This window comes from Papilio xuthus, unplaced genomic scaffold (genome assembly GCF_000836235.2).
Source record: "Papilio xuthus unplaced genomic scaffold, Pxut_1.1 DF824992.1, whole genome shotgun sequence".
NCBI classification, from domain to species: domain Eukaryota; kingdom Metazoa; phylum Arthropoda; class Insecta; order Lepidoptera; family Papilionidae; genus Papilio; species Papilio xuthus.
Window position 1 is genome coordinate 2,803,317 of NW_013533657.1, and position 18,534 is coordinate 2,821,850.

Genomic DNA, 18,534 nt, shown 5'->3' on the forward strand with positions numbered 1-18,534 from the left:
CTTTGTACTTAATTTGCTAAAATATACAGAATAGATAGAGGAAGACCGAAGAGAGATGGATGGATTGAGTGAAAGAGGAGATGCGCAAGTAGGGTATAGAAGAGTAGTATAATACTGTGCCGATCCTCTGTAGGTACAATCTGCAATTTGATATGTTTCATGACTCGACCTGGAATCGAACGTGGAATGTAGACATGTGCCGTTTTATTTAATCCAAAATCCATACGACATCAAAAATTAGAAAGGAATGGTTCGGGCATGCTCGCCTCGGCACTACCGCGCCCTCAGATGTTTTCTAAGTTCAACAAAGACTTCTTTACATTTATACTTTTGAATATTTATTTACTTTTATTAAATTCACATTTTATGAAGCTTTTAATAAATTATTATTGTTAATAAAAAAAAAATTCATTAACTTTTTGTTGTATGGTAACACCAGGTTTATTATATTCTGTTCTGTGACAAAAACGAACGAATCAAATTTTCAACGGAAATCGGGGATACGTTTTTTAATTACTTGTGACTGTGAACTTAGAAATCGGCCCATCTTACTTATAAATGATATTTTGATTGATTTTCATTTAACATGGATAATCCGCTCACTCCAAATAAAATACTACGATTGTTACATTATGCGGAAGACAAATCTTTTAGTCTTAAAAAGCGATTGGCACAAGAGGAGGAAGAGAAACGGTTTGTTTTTTTTTTCATATCTAGATTTTTTAAATCCCATAAACTTACTGTACAATTCCTTAATGAGGCGATTTATTTTTAGCTTGGATACACAGGAAGCGACGACAAACAAGTCCAGTATGCATTTAGAGTCGTCCTCCGGAATACTGGACTTAGATAAAGTTGAGGGTAAGTAATACTCCAACTTTGTATCAAAATAGAAAGGAACAATAACAAGAAAGAAGTGTTTGTTTTGTATTTTTATATGTTATTAAAATAATTATATTGTGCCATTTTTGTGCTTTATCTGCAATCTGTTAATTGAAAAAAAAATTGAAACCAGTACCAGTTTTTGTTTCTTTTTACAGGTTTTGGTGAAGGGGGCATAAGTCTTATGTCATTAAATAAATCTGTAAGTGTTTCATATCTTCTAATAATATAATATCCTGCCCTGATATTGTTTGTGATTTATTCTTGGTTAAATTAATCATTTTCATTGTCATTAGACTGCATTTAATCCTGGTGAGATGACTGGAAGATCAACTGGTACTGATGAAGTAAAGGTTCATACTGAACGCAAGGAACCAAGTAAAAAACCACTGGAAGCTTATGATGAATATGGACGGCATTCATTTGCCTTGGAAAGTCTTGCCAGCAACTTAGAGAAGCAGACAATGGAAGTCAATGATATTATGAGACATTCAATTGCTAGCAATTATTCATTTCATTCAAAGGTAAGAAAATTATAAGATGTTAAATAGATATTAACTTTGTTATTCAGTATAACTTTATATACAAAGAAAGTTTGATTTTTATTGATAATTATTGAACAAAAAGTTTTGACTTTCATAAATTTAGTAGAAAATTTGACATATTTATTCAGCCTTTGTCAAATTTCAGATTGAAATAGTAATTTTGTAAAATGTTACAGAAAGATATGACAGCGGAAGAAGCATCTTTTGTCTTGAATCATGCTCCATTGCCTGTACAACAAAGCACTCAAGTTAACATCACAGCAGACAACTTACCGTAAGTGTTATTTATTATTTTAGAAGGCAAAACGAGTATACTGCCAGTGACGGCTAAAATACCGAAGCTTTTTTTGTATAAAATAAGTTAGCACTATCCATAGACATGAAATAATAAGGTTGCATATATGTTGCTTACTTTTAATGGACACAGGAGACAATGTACAAAAAAATATATTCCTTAACTAAAAACACAATTGACAAGATATGAGAAAAACATAAGTATTTTAGAATTAAAGTTTAAACATGAAATATGCATTTTCAGGGAAAACACTACAAATATGTCCGTGGGAGGTTATTTCCAAGATAGATGTCCTGAATTTAAAAATATTTTTCAAATGACTGATAGTCCTATCAGGTCTGTAAGGCCTAGTATAAGTGAAGGTAAGTGTTTAAGCTCATTACTTAATTTAATATGTATTAAAATATAAATGTGTTTTTGTTTTGATATGACAATTGACAATAAGCAATTTAATATTATAAGTACAAAAGTTTAGATGGATGTTTGTTGTGTGTTGTGTTGTTGTGGATGTATCATATAATTTAAAAAATGGCAAAATGAATCTGGACGAATATTGGAATATTATAATCTGGAATATTGCAGACCCTATTGATTTTATTAAGTAATGTATGCTAAATCTAATCTTATAATTTCCAGTTTCTCTGTCGACTCCAATGAACTCAATAAGCAATGAAAGTAAGAAGACATATGTTGTGGATCAAACATTGGATTCTATACCAGTGAGGCAATCACGAGCTGCTAACAGTGAGCATAAAATTAAAGAATCCACATTTAGTATGCCTCGAAACTTTACAGTACCAGAAATATCTGACAGCAGTTGTAGTACTGATATACCTCCGGTTAAGAATGACTTGTTTAAAGTACCGATGAGTAAAGTTTACGATCAAGAAGATTCATCTAATATTAAACAGAATTTACTACAGAAAAGACTTCTGCAGTCTCTCAATGTTGAACAATTTTTGAAGAAAGCTTCACCATTTCAAATACCCAATGAAGAATCTGGCGTTTCTGTTGATAATGATAATGAAAATTCTTTGAGTATTTCTAAAATAGCAGACTACTTAGGTAAGTACAGAAAATGTTACATGATATGTTTTAATCACTATTTTGTAATATGCATAATTTTTTTTGTTTAATATTAGTTTTTATTTTTGATAAATACCATATTGAAGTACTAAGAAGATGATATATTTTTTTCTGGATTTGTTACAAGAATTTTTATGTGTATTTTTTTTTCTCAGGAAAGCAATCAAATGTAAGCATAACTGGTATGCTGCAATTAACTAATCAAAAACATGCTTATAAAAAGGAACCATTATCAGAATTGCATATGAATGTTCAGAATACTACAAAAGCTAAAGACAGAATGTCTGTGATCAATTTAAAAGGTACAGAAATTGCTAGTTCCACCGGTAAAATGAGCATTGTTACATCTCTTGAGTCATTGAAGATAAAAGATAAGATTGTGCCAACAGTTGTGGTAACTCCTTCGTTAAACAAAACTGAATGCAGTGACTCTGATAGTAGGAAAAGAATTTCAAGATCTAAATCCCCGTCAAGCAAAAGTCCATCCACATTGAGCACTGTGCAAGAAAATCATAACAGTTTCAAATCTAACGACAGTCCACTACAGAAGAGTAAAGGTAAAAAAAATTGGATTTCATTGAATTCATACTATTGTTTGGTACTGCACTTGTAGTTCACACTTATTTTCTCATTTTTCTACTATGACTTCTTGTATATTTCTTTGTGGTGTTGTTTTTCTTAATCTATTATCATTAGGAAATTATGTATTAAAAAGTAATTGCGATGGCCGAATGGTTCAGTCTTTAAGAATTCGAAGATTTAATATTTTCGTACATTAAGCTAAAAAACCATTTACATATTAGCTAGAATATCTCTAGATTATCACAATGTATACATTGCATTAATTTGTTTGAAGAAGAAAAGAAACAAATATTTTTTCTTCAACATTCGGTTTTCGTGTCCTTTGTTAATATGTAGTAAATATTTTCAGGCGAAGTTAATTTGTCGCACGTAGCTTCTCCGAACGTACAATATAAAGAGTTAGATAATTCAGTAGATTGGCGCGAGGTTTTGCAACACAAAAGTAGAACGCGAGACCGCTTAGCTAAAGGTTTGTGGGCGACGCTTTACTGCTGTTATTAATCAAATGCTTTGCTTCATTATCATTAAATATAATAATTATAACAATTAATACCAATAATCTTATTTTAATGTTTAATTTAATTTTAAAAAATTACCTTAACGCAATTTATGTCATGATGGTTTTAATCTCTTATAAGCTGTTTGGACTGCGAAGCTTAAAGCAAAATTTTGTGTAATAAATTTATCTAAAATTTTAATCTGTTTTAATTTGTTTTAGAACAATGGGCAGAGGTTAGAGCTACAGGTGTGAAAGGTTACGTGGGTAAGTTTTAAAATGTTTTTCACAACAATTATAGTAGCTTTTAGATATCTTGGTGGCTCTGATGTTTGCGCGAGAAAACAATGCTAAGTGTAGCGGCAAAGGGGAGAGCACTGCGCATCCCAATGACCTTAGAACGCCAAGATAAAAGTAAAATAAAGTACAGTAAAGTACTATATCTAATTCCATAACTCCTCTATTAAAACATTCTTACTTAAATTTTTTCAAACTGATTGAAAAGGTAATATACTCTTTCCCTTTCCACCCTTTTTCTTATAAGGGAAGGATAGGAAGCTGAAGTGGACTTTCCAGAGAGAATGCATGGAAAGGGAAAACATTTTTTCTTTTCGTGCATCCTCTCCTCTGTCGATTAAAGGTGGGCAACGCATATGCAATTGCGTATGACTATGGGCAACGGTCACTTCGCTATTTCAGCGATTTCAGGTGACCGCTCACTCGTTTGCCACCTTATGATATATTAAAAAAAATTAAAATATGTTTCTGCAAAGATGTCTAAAACTATATAAACTCCATTTTGTTTCAGGTACCAGTCGTGATGCTACAATAACTATCACCACACTCTCAGACAGTTGGCTTACTACTAAAATACATTTCATCGATTTACCAGACGATGGCGAAGATTTAACCATTGAACTGCCTCGACAGCCATTGTTACTGTCTCCGGGGAAGACGGAACAACTAAAGTTATATATAACATCTAATGTAGAAATGAACACGACTTTACAATTCAAAGTATGTCTGCGAGACGCCTCAGTTGACGCAGATATAGAACAAATTGGAAAATTAGATGTTGATTTCAAAATGCCAACAATACAAGCAATATCCGGGGATGGGATGAACAAAGTTATTTTTCCAACAGTACAAGAAAACTGTAGTACAACAAAATTCTTTATCATTATAAGTGATTGTCCCGTAGATTTACAATTAGATTTGTCAATTATCGAAAACAATGATGTGTTTACTATAAAAAATGTTCAAGAAATTCGCAAGAGTGAAGTAAACAAAGTATTAATGGAACGTGATTTTGAAGAGGATAAGATGGGAAAGACGAAGGGAAAGAATTTGAATAAACAGTTGTGTAGACTTACTAGTGGTAATGCAATTAAAGTCTCTGTCGTGTTTACTTCACCTAAACTCAATGGAATGGATCGCAGTAAGTAATCTAATGTAATACTAAATTACTGATCATATATTTAACACTTAAAATAACATAAAATTGTCAAATGTTTATCTTTTAGATGAAACTTTGGCCAAATTCAAAAGTGCATTGAATATAAATTTGATTGGAATTAAAAATGTATTAAATAAAGTGGACCTGTACGGAGAGATGGGCTCGGCCAAGTTGCAAGTCGACATACCGCCGCATAAACTTCATATATCTAATGGTAATTATTACAACATAATATGAACAATAATATTACCCGTTTTAAATAAGACTGTGATCTTCAATGACCCCGATCTACCAAAAATTTTGATAATATTATAAATGCGAATGTTTAGATGGATTGATGGATGCTTGAAGGTTTATCCAGAACGGCTGTATAGATCTCGCTGAAATTTGGCAATTTTAAGATGTAGAACATAGGATGAAGGAACACATGGGCTCCTTATTTTATTTTTAATACCGTGCAAACGGGGCTGCGGGTGACAGCTAGTCGTTAGATAAATACAGATGTCAATAAATAGTTGTGTAAATTATATTTATGAAGGCGCGGGTGGCGCGGATTTGAAACATACTATATTCAAAAATTAATATTATTTCTCTTTTAGAACCTAAAACTATAATATTGAGAAATTCCGGAAACATGGCAGGAACATGGTTTATCCGAATTAAACATAAGTCGCTAAATGATTACAATGTACCATTCCAAGTGTCGTTACAAAGAGTGGAGTTACGTCCGGGAGCTGAAAAAGATTTAACTATCACGTACAAAGGATCACAAGATGAGTTTGTCGAAGGGTAAGTCAAAATTAGAATAAAAAATAAATTTCTAATAAATTTTGCTCGTTCAATGCTAATAATTCTTTATTGTGGTTATTTATTATAGCATAATTTTATTTAATTTTTATAAAACCTCTTTGTTAGTGAATTTACCTCAAAGTCTGATAATGAAAGTTATTTGAAATAATTCTTTTGACATATTTACAGATAATTTTCTATAAACACATTCAATGCTAGTAAATTTTACCATATTGGTCGCATTGAATGTGTTAAAAGCCTATGTTACTAAGCAACAAAGTTTTTTTTAATTTCCAGAACATTATATTTCGAGGAAGCCCACACTGGTAATAAAACGAATATAGACCTAACAGGTGGTTCAGATAAACCGAAAGTATTTCCCATAAAAACGACTTACCGCACTATGTCATGGGTCCGCAGTGGCAGGAAGGAGCTTAATTTAAGGAATTCAACCAACAAAAAGATACAATTACGATGCCATATAATTGGCGATGGGTTTACAATAGACCTGCCGGGTGTGGAGTCCAGGGGGACATATTGTTTGTCCTTTGCACCAAATGAGTCTCGTTCCCTGCCTGTACTATTTGCACCAAGTTCACCTGCACCGCATGCTGCTGCCCTGCATCTTGTTTATGATAAAAGTTGCGATTTCTCTAGAAAGGTAAGTTCTAAATTAACTATTGTGTTAGTTTTGTATTAGTTGGGTTATGCTATGTATTTTATTTATTTTTATAATTCTATTGAATGTTTAACTTTATCTTTTTGTAATAATGATTAATAAGTAAAAATATAGTAAAACAAGCTTAAAGTAAAGATGTTTAAGTTTTCAATGTTGTTTAATATTATGTTCCAGGTGCAGCTGTTCGGTGCATGCAGCGGGTCGTGCGTGCGCTGGAGCGGGCTGGTGACGTACGGGGACACGGCGCTGGTGCGCGCTGTGGCGAGGCAGCCGCTCGCACTGCCGCTCTACAACAAGTACAACGTGCCCGCCTTCCTCTGCGCACACATCAGGTTCAGCTGTGAGTCTTCCAAAGGCAAACTGCAAGATAAAAATGCAAGAATTCCTTACAAAAAAGTACCAAAACCAGCTTGTTTCATTCTGTCTTATCATGTCATTATGTAACTCCTTAGTACTTTTTACATATTTTCTAATCGAACTAACCACCATAATATTTCCACTGTAACTGGGCCATATGAATTTATCACGCAAAATGTCGTTTCTTTGTTATGCAATTCTAAAACCGAGTATAAATGTGTAAGTTGTATATATCGCAGTGCAGTACCGGTGCTGCGAGGAGAGCGCGGTGTTGGAGGGCGCGCGGTGCGTGGTGGGAGCGCGGCGGCGACACACGCTGCAGCTGCGCGTGGACTGGGCGCGTGTGGAGCGACGCGCGCGCACGCAGCCCGCCGCCGCGCTCGCCGCACTCACTGTGCTCGCCGGACCGGAGCTCACGCGTCGCAGGATACTCAGGTTATACATACAAACATCTACAAAAACAAACCCACTCGATTGTAGCCATTATTTACATCAGAAGTTGTCTTCTTCAGAATTATCAGAAACAAAACAACGGGTGAGCTGGACAAGAGCCTGCTGCCGGCGCACCTCAGAGTGCTGGCTCAAGACATCGAGGGCCAGGAGGTGGTCTCCGATGAGGCTTTGAAAGACTTTGAGGAAACAACTGTAAGTTTTTTTCTACGACTAAGTGGTTAAATTTTACGTTTTATATTTGGAAGGTATTTTTCATCAGTAACTTTAGAAATTAATATGGATTTGAATATTTTTGAATTTATAATTTTTTCGTTTGAACAGCTTAATACACACTGCAGGCATTAGTAAAAGTATTTTATTGCAGTCATCATTGAACGAGCTGATTGAGAGCCTGCAGGAACTGAGCGCACAGATAGACTTGCCGCAGGACTTCGCAGACGAGCACACCATACTCATCAGCGATGACACCGTGCTAGATCACCACACGCTCTGCGACTGAACTGCGACGATCATTTACAACTGCTGCATTTTAGAAAGTATCAAGAACGCTCAGTTTTCTTTTTAAACTATGAAGAAGCTATGTTCCTTTCTTAAGTATTAACTTGTAGGTTCTTTTGTTAAATATGAAGAAATCGCAGTTTTTTTAACGATCTTCAGTTCAGTTTCTTTTTATTTTACCTACGACTTTTTACCTAATAATAGTTAATTCATAGTTTTTATATTGTCCTGTATCAGTATTTTATAAAAAAATGTGCTCAAAATGGTAGCTTGGATGAAGGAACTGAAAACCTAGCACGAATATTTACGACATGAGATTTATTGGTACGCTATGCACGATAGGCGCTGCACAAATTTCAATGACGTTACGAAAACTTTATGAAGATTATTCCCTCTATTTTTTCCCTCCCTCGAAACTTTATTTTTCTTTAACTATACAAAATACATTCCAATTTCTCTTATGAATTTATTTGTAATTAAATAATATTTAATTTAATGTGCATGCATAATGTAATGTGTAAAATTGTCAAACATGTTATTGTTTCTTTGACATGAACAGTTATTGTAATAGAAAAAAAAACATTTCTTTTTGTTTAGGGTCTAATGAAGTACATTTTAGGCATAGTACTTAATTTTCTACGTTTTACGCTTGGGTTGGTTTTTGAGATAGCCAATATGTAAAGTTACTCAAAAAGTCGATACATAACATTTAAAAACTCTGTATTTCTTCAAATTACTTTTAGAATCTCAGGCGTGAAAAGTAGTAATATGATCCATAAGTGATATTTGTTTAACTGAAAAATGATTTTACTGCGAAGACTTAATTTATTATATAATTTTTAAACTTGATAATTTTATTATAATTACTCATTAAAATTATACAAAAAAAATCAATGACTCTTTATTTTACATTCTTGCCTTTGCTTTTGCAATTTTTGACCTTGGTTGTTCAAAATGTTATAATAAAATTTCTAGAATATTTTTCGTCCACTGCATTTCAGACTCGGGAAAAGGTTTGAAAATGAATAAAATCCACGTTAATTTATATCATTTATTATTTTCTTAACCAGTTATATTTATTCCAATCGTTTTCCTATTTTTTTTTAAATCATTGTATCTAAGAGATTCCGACTGTCAATCGCAGTTGACTGTTAGAAATGACCACTTCATATATTGCCTACAACTTATAAAACTAAAATGCATTTCCTCTTATAATAAAAAAAGTCGTTAAAACACCGCAAAATGATATAATTATATACAGGACTAAAAGTTTGACGGTTCACAGAATTCAAACGCTTATTTATATAATAATATTAATTTGAATCCTTCGCAACGGACCCTTGGAATAGAGACATGTTAAATTGTTGCAAAATAAAACTTAAACATTAGTCGGGGCGAGTGAGGCGCGAGTCCGGCACGAGTCCGGCGCGGGTCCGGCACGAGGGATGCATCAATAGTACATCGATCTTGGTGTATTTATATCATGATTATATCTCTTACACAACGAAAATATACTTCTAACGCACAGACTTTACACGAACAGCCTTCACGGAACATGCGTTCACTAAAGGACTCGGAACACGTCACACACACACGCACAGACATACAAACATTCATACATCAACACACGTATCGCATTTGGCAGTTAATAATATACTTTTCCTCACAGTGTTCAATATTCACATAACACTCGTTTTATTACAAAATAAAGTAGTGAAGCAATACATTTTCCTGCGCTGGAGATGGAATGTGAATACTGACGAGTACAAAAGTGAGTCAACGTCGGATGTCTACTTGCCGTACACTCTACATATGAAAAAATCTTATTAAAATGGAAGTACTTATTCATACACGCTTTTATCAACTAATTCGAATCAAAACAAAATGGCTGACATTTTTAGTATGGTGCTTTGAAAATACTAATTTTGATAAATTTATTGCGTTTTATAGTTATCTAATATAAAAAAGAAGACGTCACACGGAATAACGCGGGCACTCGAGTGCTCGACAAATAATTTTAGCAAAATATCTTCATAATCGTACAACTAAGTAATCCGTGTAGCAAAGTAAATATATACACCACACAGTCACACGATTTTTACAATAGGAATTAAAAATACTAAACTAAAAATAAAACCAGTCACTTAATGAGCTATAAAATAGTATGTAAATTCGCCAACGATACACTGGCCTAGCGCGAGCGCGGCGGGCGCCGGGCCGCGGGGCCGCCTGCACTTTGTTACACCTAATCGATACTGATTACAACTTCACGAAACATTTCACGAGATTCATGTATGCACTATTGCGATTTAGAAATTCGATTCGTTACAAAGGTTAGTCCCCGCGGTCAGCGCCGCTGCTCTTGCAATAACAAAGACATCTCTAATATTAATAATTGCCGAGGCTTGTGAGTTGTCGCAGTCCGCATTAACACGTGTCCTTCAGAGATCAATATGGCGTCGAGAGTGCGGCTTGCATTACACTTGGTCAATGTTAACGAGACAAATTTGGTAATTAATTAATGCCGTTTCTAACCTAAAAATTATATCGTACATTAAATCGTCCATAGATTGTCAATCGGTAACGGTACATTACCATATTCGCACACCATTTTATTACTGCGTCGGAACTGAATAAAAACATCCTAATTCAATGAGCACTATTAATATATCAGGCTTTTTAAAGACGTAAATTTAATTAAAAAAAAGTCGATTAACGATTAAGCGATTCAATCTGCGGATTTTTTGTTATTTAAAGTATAATTATCACAGATAACATTAAAATAAAAATTAAGGTATGCTGGTATGTTGAAATTGTAGTGTGTGAAAGTAAATAGCGCTGGAAGCTTGTACCAATCACGAAACGACGCGACTCGCAGGTTTACATTCTTGTGCCGTTTTTTACTTTATGCGTTTGTTTTATTTACGTTTGTTAACGAGAGTTGCATTGTAGGGAATAAAATTAGCACAGAATTAAAAAAAAATCGTGTTCAGCAAATAACAAGATTTAAACATCTAAGGATTGAATAGAGACCAAAATGATAAATTATTCATAGTCTACTATATGTATGTATTGGTCATATATTGTTGTATGTAAGCTGTGGAGTATAGTCGTTTAGAAATTGGTACAGTTGTTATGTATAACGCAGCGGCGCAGTGACAGCCGCGCCCGAATCAATCTGTATAGGATATGACTACATGTCTACGAATTTATATGTGCTAGCTTGCCGAGCGGGCAATACCCCCCTCCCCTCACCTCCCCTCCCCCCGCACGTCTGCCCACCGCCATTGATTGTGAATATGAAGATACAAAGCGACTTTTGTTATAAAAATAGCTGCAAATAATATGCCAACTGTTAGAACACATTTCATTTTAGTAAAGAATTAAGTTGAGCGAGTATTTCCGGGGTGTGGAGAGTAGCGGTACAGATGTTGTGGTGGCAGGCAGCGGCTGGTTGTCGTGTGCTAGAGGAGGGCGCGGTGTCGCGAGGCGGAGGGCTGCAGCTGGTGCAGGGGCGCGGCTCGCTGCGACGTCGCTTGCGCCAGCGTGACGTCAGCCGCAGTGGGCGTTGCCTCTGTGACGTCACACGCTGTCGCTGTGGCAGTGGCGGTGCGCGAGGGGCGCGGGGGGCGCGGGGTGCGCTAGGGCGCGCGGTACAGCAGGTACGCGGTGAGCGCGGGCGGCAGCGCGAGGCGAGATGCGGCCGCGCGCAGTCTGCTGCGCCCCACGCGCTGTCGTATCACGCGCCTGCACAGCTCCATTAGCGGCAGTGGCTCAGCTGAAACAGTCAAATTATACCATATATAATCCGAAGCAAAATGCTAAAAATTAGCACACTTTGAAAGAAAGTAACGTTTGAATTTAAATCTCGCTAAAAGGGTGACTTCATAGCTTTAAATGAGAGTGAGAACTTACGATCGAGTCCGCCGATGTATTTCATAGTGATCTCGGCGTGGCCCCAGACGGCGGAGACGATGGGGTAGAGCGTTTTGCCGCGAAGGCCGCGCGCCGCCACGCCGAGGTAGCGGCCGTCGGCGCAGAAAGCGAGCGTGCCCTCGTCCATGTCTAGCACGACGAGCAGCCGGTCGGGCACCAGAAACTGCTCGTCGGGCCGCAGCAGGCTCGGGTACGTGGTGCCGCTGCCGCCCGTGCCCTTCGCATTGTGATACACCTGCAACGCACAAAAACATACACTGTTAGTTTTACTAATTCGAAGTCCAAACAATTGAATCTGGAATAGTTATTACAGAAGTTGTTATGTTTACCTTATTTCTTCCCAAGTCCCAGCCCCAGCTCTGGTCAGTGGCGCCGACGAGGCTCTGGTAGCCGACTGAGTGCAGCGGTGCATGCGCGGTGGCGACGCCGACGACGGCGTGCGTGCCGCGTTGGCGCGCCGGCCACACCACCTCCCAGCAGTGCAGTCCCCGCGAGTATCCCACGCGCCCCCTGATGCAGTCCGTGCTCTGCGCCACGGGGTGTCTGTGGAATGTCAGCGCGTCCTCCTCCTTCACGAAGATGTTCAGAGATCTGCCAATAAAATACACATACCCATTAGTACAGAAAATGCAAGAAAAACTATATTCCACATCGTCACTGTCAGATATCAGATCAAATATGAACAAATGATTTGCATGGTTTCATTTTCATTTCACGTACCAATTCACCAAATGATACAATTAATAGTGGCTGACGATATTTAAATAAATTGTCGTGACAAACTATCAACCACATTTATATGTATTTACATTCTGAAGTTGAATACTCGTACTTCTTACAAACGAGAAGGGCTGGCAAAAAATTCTTGATTGGAAGCAATCAGAAGTTAAATAAACTTTTGCATGAAATTTTATTAGAGAAACTTACTTTGAATGTGGGGACTAAAAAATCGTAAGAATTCGTTTGAAGCGAGGCCCGGAGGCTAGGAAGTCGCACCACTCGGTCGTGGTTGAATAGGAACGTTTCTCAGAAGTAGTCGTGTAAGCGTTCATTATAAAATAAGACGAAACTCTTCAAGTCAAAACAACTTTAGGTTCTCAAGCTCGAGATAAATGGGGTCTTAGGCAATACAATGCTAACCTTTGAAGTAATGATTGACCTTGGCTGTCTTAACTCCCGTCCTATACAAAGTTCTATATTAAAAGATGATCCCAAGCCAACGGTGTCGTTGCACTCAACACTCTGACACATCTGAGTAGGAGAACCCATTGGTATATACCAGAGAAAATAGAAAATAAATTTAATATCACCTCACAGGATCGCTGGATATTAGTTAGTAGTTATTAGAAGAATTACTGCTTCATTTGACGGCGTTTATAAAGGTTGGGTTGGATGCCTACTGAAATCATTTTTATTACTATTTATGTAGTAATTAGATTCGTGAAAAACGAAATCTTTAGTCGCGAATATTATAATTGGGTCGTATATTTTCATCCGCGAATGAAGGAAGCGCGAATAAGGAGCTTTTACTGTATATAAATATTTAATTACAGTTTTAGTATTAGAAGTAAGAATAAAAGTCATGTGAAATTAAAAATGGCAAGCGAACAATTTAAAAGGCCACATGGCCTATTAAATGAGTTGAAAGTGACCGGGTCTGGACATGAATATTTGAAAGTAAACGCGTCTGGGGGCGGCCGGTGGCGCGCGACCTAACGACTCGCCTTATCGATGAAACAACCTTCTACAAAAACGTATAAAGCATCAACCAAATTGTTGTTTTACATAGGCAAGGACATAGTCTGAAGGTCTCTTGTATGATTGTCTATGCCCTGCCACTTCTTTTGTGTTTATCGGATTTAAAGAGCACATGCTATACAGTCAATTACAATTTAAATAGTTATTTTGTAATCTTTATGAGATTTTTTTTTTGTAACATTATAACTTCCTAGATAATGAAAACAATTAAAGTTAGATTTTTGTTTATTTTTTTAATGTTTCATGACAAAGAAATATAATAAGTTTTGTTTGTTTTCCTTAAATAACAATGCTGAAATGTTTGTCATACGAATACAAACTTATAATAATAATCATGTAATATCATATTTTCGTTATCAAAAACATTCATAAATAATTTCATAACACAATTTCTTCGCGAGAACGACTCGCATAATTTACGGGAAAAAAGTGTTAATCTGAAACACAAGAACCTGAAGGGCCTTTGAAAGTACAAAAAGCTCATTATCTCGGAGCAGCTTGATCGATTTCCTCGAAACAGTGCTACAAGCGATCGGGCAAATATTAGATTTCGATTATGGAGGCCGCCACGAAATTGGACGATACGTTTTAGAAGGTACTACAAACAGACCTACAGAAACGAAATGTTCACACTTTGTAAGTGTAATCTTACGAGTTTTTACTAATATTATAAATGCACGAATTTGCCTAATATTATAACAACCATTACAGATCTGGATGAAATTATTAAGTTTGTCGTTGTCGGAATTCATTTCCCTCTTATGCTAGCTAAAGTACACAAATTTATAGAAATGTATATCGACGGTCCCTATGTACATTGCAGTAAGTAGTTAATAAGTGAATTGCACGTGATGTTTTCATAAACTTTGGAACCCTCAACACTACAGGGTGCTATAGATTTAATTTAAAAGATCTAAGTTTTAATAACCCTTTTAGGCTTGGTTGTTAGGTTCACTTGAGAAAGATAGCGCGAGCTTGATCGGCTTAGCGTGCCTTTTGAGGAATTAAATTATAAATATCACGTCCAACACACAATGGCGTCGCTCGCCGCGTGCCGACTAAGCTTTGAAACTCTACAGCACGATCGTGCAATGCGGATAAATTAAAGCTTATATTATATTTTAAGTATAGTTTAACTAAAAACAACAACATAACTCACGCCTGTTATTCAGAGGGATGGGCAAAGCACAGACCTCAATCTGGCGTTATCCTGACACACCTTTCTTGCTTTTTCTACCTCAATACAAATCATAAAAAAACATAAAAGCTTTATGCGCGAAAGAAATTAGTTCCATATTTTTCCGCAATATGGCGAAGTATATTTTTCTGGTCAGGCTAACATACATAATGAATAAATATGTTATTATGTATATAATGAATAACATATTCATTCATTATGTATGTCTAAAATACTACGCTATTCCGCCTTTTTTGTTTGCCTACATTTTGGATACAATTTTATTGTTATGTATTAATTACTATCATTTTAATGTAATATATCGAATCCAGGGATGTACTCGTGAGCAGATGAATTAAAAAATCAGATCTTATCCTCTTCTTAACCTCACAAAAATGTCCTAACCAATGTGTATTAGTAATTGTAGTTGAATAACTATATCGTGGCTATTAACCACGGCTTGTTATTAATTAATGTTTATTATAATCGGTCTAGACTTCGCAGTAATCCCGATTGACTGACGCACAAATGGTTTTAGCAATAATATCTACACACGACAGTGCGGAACTGTTTTTGCTTTAAGGAAAAACTTAATGTACCTACTTCGTTGCAGTAATTCACGATCGACATAGTATATATAAACAGAACACTTTACAAATATGTATCACTAGCTGTGGCCCGCGAATGCGTTCGCGCGGAATTAAAAAAAATCTTAATAAAAAGCCTTTGTGTTTTTCCAGGTTATACTCTATCTACATTTATGTCAAATTTCAGCAAGATCCTTGCAGATGTTCTGGAGATACCTACTAATAAACATTCATACATCCAAACATTCGCATTTATAATATTAGTAAGATAATATTCGTAACAAACTACAAGGTAATTCTTGGAATTATGTATGCGGTCATAGATAACCTAAGGTCACGGGAATGATACTTATTAATAATAATGATTCAATATGAATAAAGCAGCTATTGTAATCAAAGAGTGAACTGTGAATGTTATAATCAACACAGGTGTGCTAGTATAATACTGTTATAATGCATAGTTTGTGATGCCCTTTATATTTATACTCGTACAGTCAAAATGTATTACTTCGAACCTTCACAAACTTTTCTACACTTTCGGTTTCAAAAATACGTATGCACTTTGCCGTCCTTACATCTACCATGAATACGTGCTATTAACGGATTCTTGCATGCGTGTTTTTTAAATCGAAGGCCTGTACTAGTTTCTAAAGTTTATGCAGCTGGCTGTACATAAAAGGTAGAGTCTATAATAGCAATACAGGATAAAGAACAGGATTACATCAGTCGTGCCTAGATTCGTGATGTGCCGGGTTTATCGGATATCCAACACATCACTACTTAAGATCTTAAAGAAAAAGAAAATAGAGTGTAATAGTACTTTTGCAGTGTGACATTGAAATCTGACTTTTATTACTAAAGAAAAAAATTGACGAGTTAGGTACTCCGGGAGAATGGTTGCGTGGTCTGCGATTCAATAAGCAGCGATTCAGAGCAGTGGGCCAGGCGGCCTCTATTAACAACACTATGGAGTTCATTAAGTATTAAGTGAATGTAAAAGGAAAAACCGGTTCAATTGGCGGAAATCTGTGCACGGCGCAAATACTCTATTGAATCGATAACGAACTTTGTCGTCTTTCGTATTTCAATTGAATAAGAAATAGCGAATCCGTCAGGTCCTATATCCTAATCGTTGAGATGACAGATAAAATTTAATTCAATATTATTTAGTGTGAATAAGTCACCAAATATCAATAAACCTCATTTGAATAATCGATTTCAAAAAACATTAAGTGAAAAATATGCTTAGTTAAAATGTGTGAGACGATTTTATATTAATAAATGGCGACGGACAATCACACATTTGTCACAGTCGAGCGACCACCGTAAGCAGTATCTTCTAGTCCAATTAATATAGAAGAAAGACATGAGAAATAAAGAATTGTTATTACCCGAGAAACTTGTATGTCAGTAGCTACAGAGAGATGTTTACCTGTCTTCTGGATTCCATGCGTGTTTATGCTGCAGGTCGGGGTGCGCGGGCGGCGCGTCCAGCAGCGCGTCGAGGCGCGCGGGCCGCGGCGGCTCAGGCGCTAGTTCGCGCGCCACCACTGCTTTGAATGGCGCCGTGCACTCGCGCGACACCGACTTTACTCCGCCGGACAGCTTTTGGCCCATGTTCATTCCCCTGCAGCGAGTGCGGGCGCGCTTCGGCAGCGCCTTGAGGCCGCCGCCCCCCGCGCCCGCGCCGGCCCCGCCGCCCCCGCCCCTCACTGAGCGCACCCCGCTCTTGTACCTGCAATACAAAGAAACACACACGTTAATACATATGACACTTTATTAGCATATTACAAGCTTCTATCAAGTGGTTTTTCTGTAGTTGTGGTAGGTAAGTCATTGTGTACCATCGGTTTTAATATAACATATTACTTCTGAAGCTAACAATTTGCCACAGTTTAATGCCAAAGGTACATTATGTGCAAAATTGAGGACGAAATATGAAGGTGGACAAAAATAAAATATATACCGACTGCAAACGACTGATACTCGTAAATGTCAATTTTGACAAATGGTTTCATATAAAAATGGCTTTTATGAAAGCCAACACTTTGTTGAAATACAGAAATCAAACGACGTAAGTGATCTGTCATTTTAATGAATTTATTTCAGTCGTACACAACAGCACGCTGATCAAACGAATTGGAATAGATGTCAAGATAAATCGTTTGATCTGTAAATATGATTACGTTAAATCAATTCATGTTCGTATATCGGAAAACCAGACAATATTTATTTGCGAACCCAACAGTGGCCGTGTATAAATAACGTGAATTTGTAGGTAATCCATTTGCACTCGCTTACTATTGAGTTGATTCATTACTAAAATTTAGTTTGTGATTAAAAAGTTATATACGAATGTTTTCTTGTTTCGTTTCGTAGACGAATTCAAAGCCAACGATGCAAGTATTTTTGTATAATGTTATATGGATTTATGGATAATATAATGGTTGCCTAACGTACTTGACCTTTTGTGAATAGTGATTTTCTGACACGTTAAATCGTTACTTTAATCAGCTGTTAACTGATTCGATTGTAGGAACCGGTTTCTAATTTAAAGAAGATAGGGTCATGCGTGAGTTAACGTTCAATATAATTTTCATTGGATACTTATTGAATTAAACAGAGTACGCTTAGCATTATCTAACGTTTGAGAAATTATTGGATCAAACATAAGCAAACGCAGCATCTGTTAATAAATTGCTGTTACTTAATTCTATTGTTGTATCTGTTGAAACTGGTCGACCGGGCGGTGAGTGGTCGCGATGTCGTCACGAAGCGGCGATGGCTGCGCGCGCGCATCTTATGTAACTGCGGCCGTCTAACCGTGAAAGTCGCCGCTCAAAAGCCAAGGTCACCGCGGCCCTGGAACCTCGCTCTAGCACATGCGAATGTTACATGACCGCATCTATAATGGCCTCGGAGCTATTTGTATTTTCCTTGACCGTGACGTCATGTTTA

At 36.5% G+C, this 18,534-nt stretch overlaps 2 protein-coding genes across 9 annotated transcripts in view; one reads left to right on the forward strand and one right to left on the reverse strand.

Moving 5' to 3' along the window:
• The first annotated feature begins 382 nt into the window (after positions 1-382).
• Positions 383-8,627, forward strand: LOC106126685 (uncharacterized). 2 transcript variants are annotated; one of them, XM_013324456.1, is made up of 18 exons: positions 383-693; positions 776-861; positions 1,041-1,084; positions 1,179-1,406; positions 1,604-1,701; positions 1,966-2,084; positions 2,359-2,787; positions 2,964-3,365; positions 3,740-3,859; positions 4,109-4,153; positions 4,695-5,324; positions 5,410-5,556; positions 5,942-6,131; positions 6,429-6,792; positions 6,985-7,150; positions 7,407-7,602; positions 7,680-7,812; positions 7,985-8,627. In XM_013324456.1, exons 1-18 carry the CDS (start codon positions 587-589, stop codon positions 8,117-8,119), a joined length of 3,639 nt encoding a protein of 1,212 aa, XP_013179910.1. In that variant the 5' UTR covers positions 383-586; the 3' UTR covers positions 8,120-8,627. The 2 variants fall into 2 exon arrangements, with proteins under 2 accessions (XP_013179910.1, XP_013179911.1); XM_013324457.1 differs by lacking the exon at positions 3,740-3,859.
• A 1,009-nt stretch (positions 8,628-9,636) lies between these two features.
• Positions 9,637-18,534, reverse strand: part of gus (splA/ryanodine receptor domain and SOCS box containing gustavus) — an 85,571-nt gene continuing 76,673 nt past the window's right edge. For all 7 annotated transcript variants that reach the window (XM_013324466.1, XM_013324461.1, XM_013324463.1 and 4 more), the window contains 4 exons: positions 17,009-17,311; positions 12,384-12,645; positions 12,034-12,289; positions 9,637-11,896 (listed from right to left, as the gene is read on the reverse strand). In XM_013324466.1, coding sequence (XP_013179920.1) covers positions 11,760-11,896; positions 12,034-12,289; positions 12,384-12,645; positions 17,009-17,199 — 846 coding nt within the window. In that variant the 5' untranslated portion in view covers positions 17,200-17,311 and the 3' untranslated portion in view covers positions 9,637-11,759. The remainder of the gene's footprint in view (positions 11,897-12,033; positions 12,290-12,383; positions 12,646-17,008; positions 17,312-18,534) is intronic.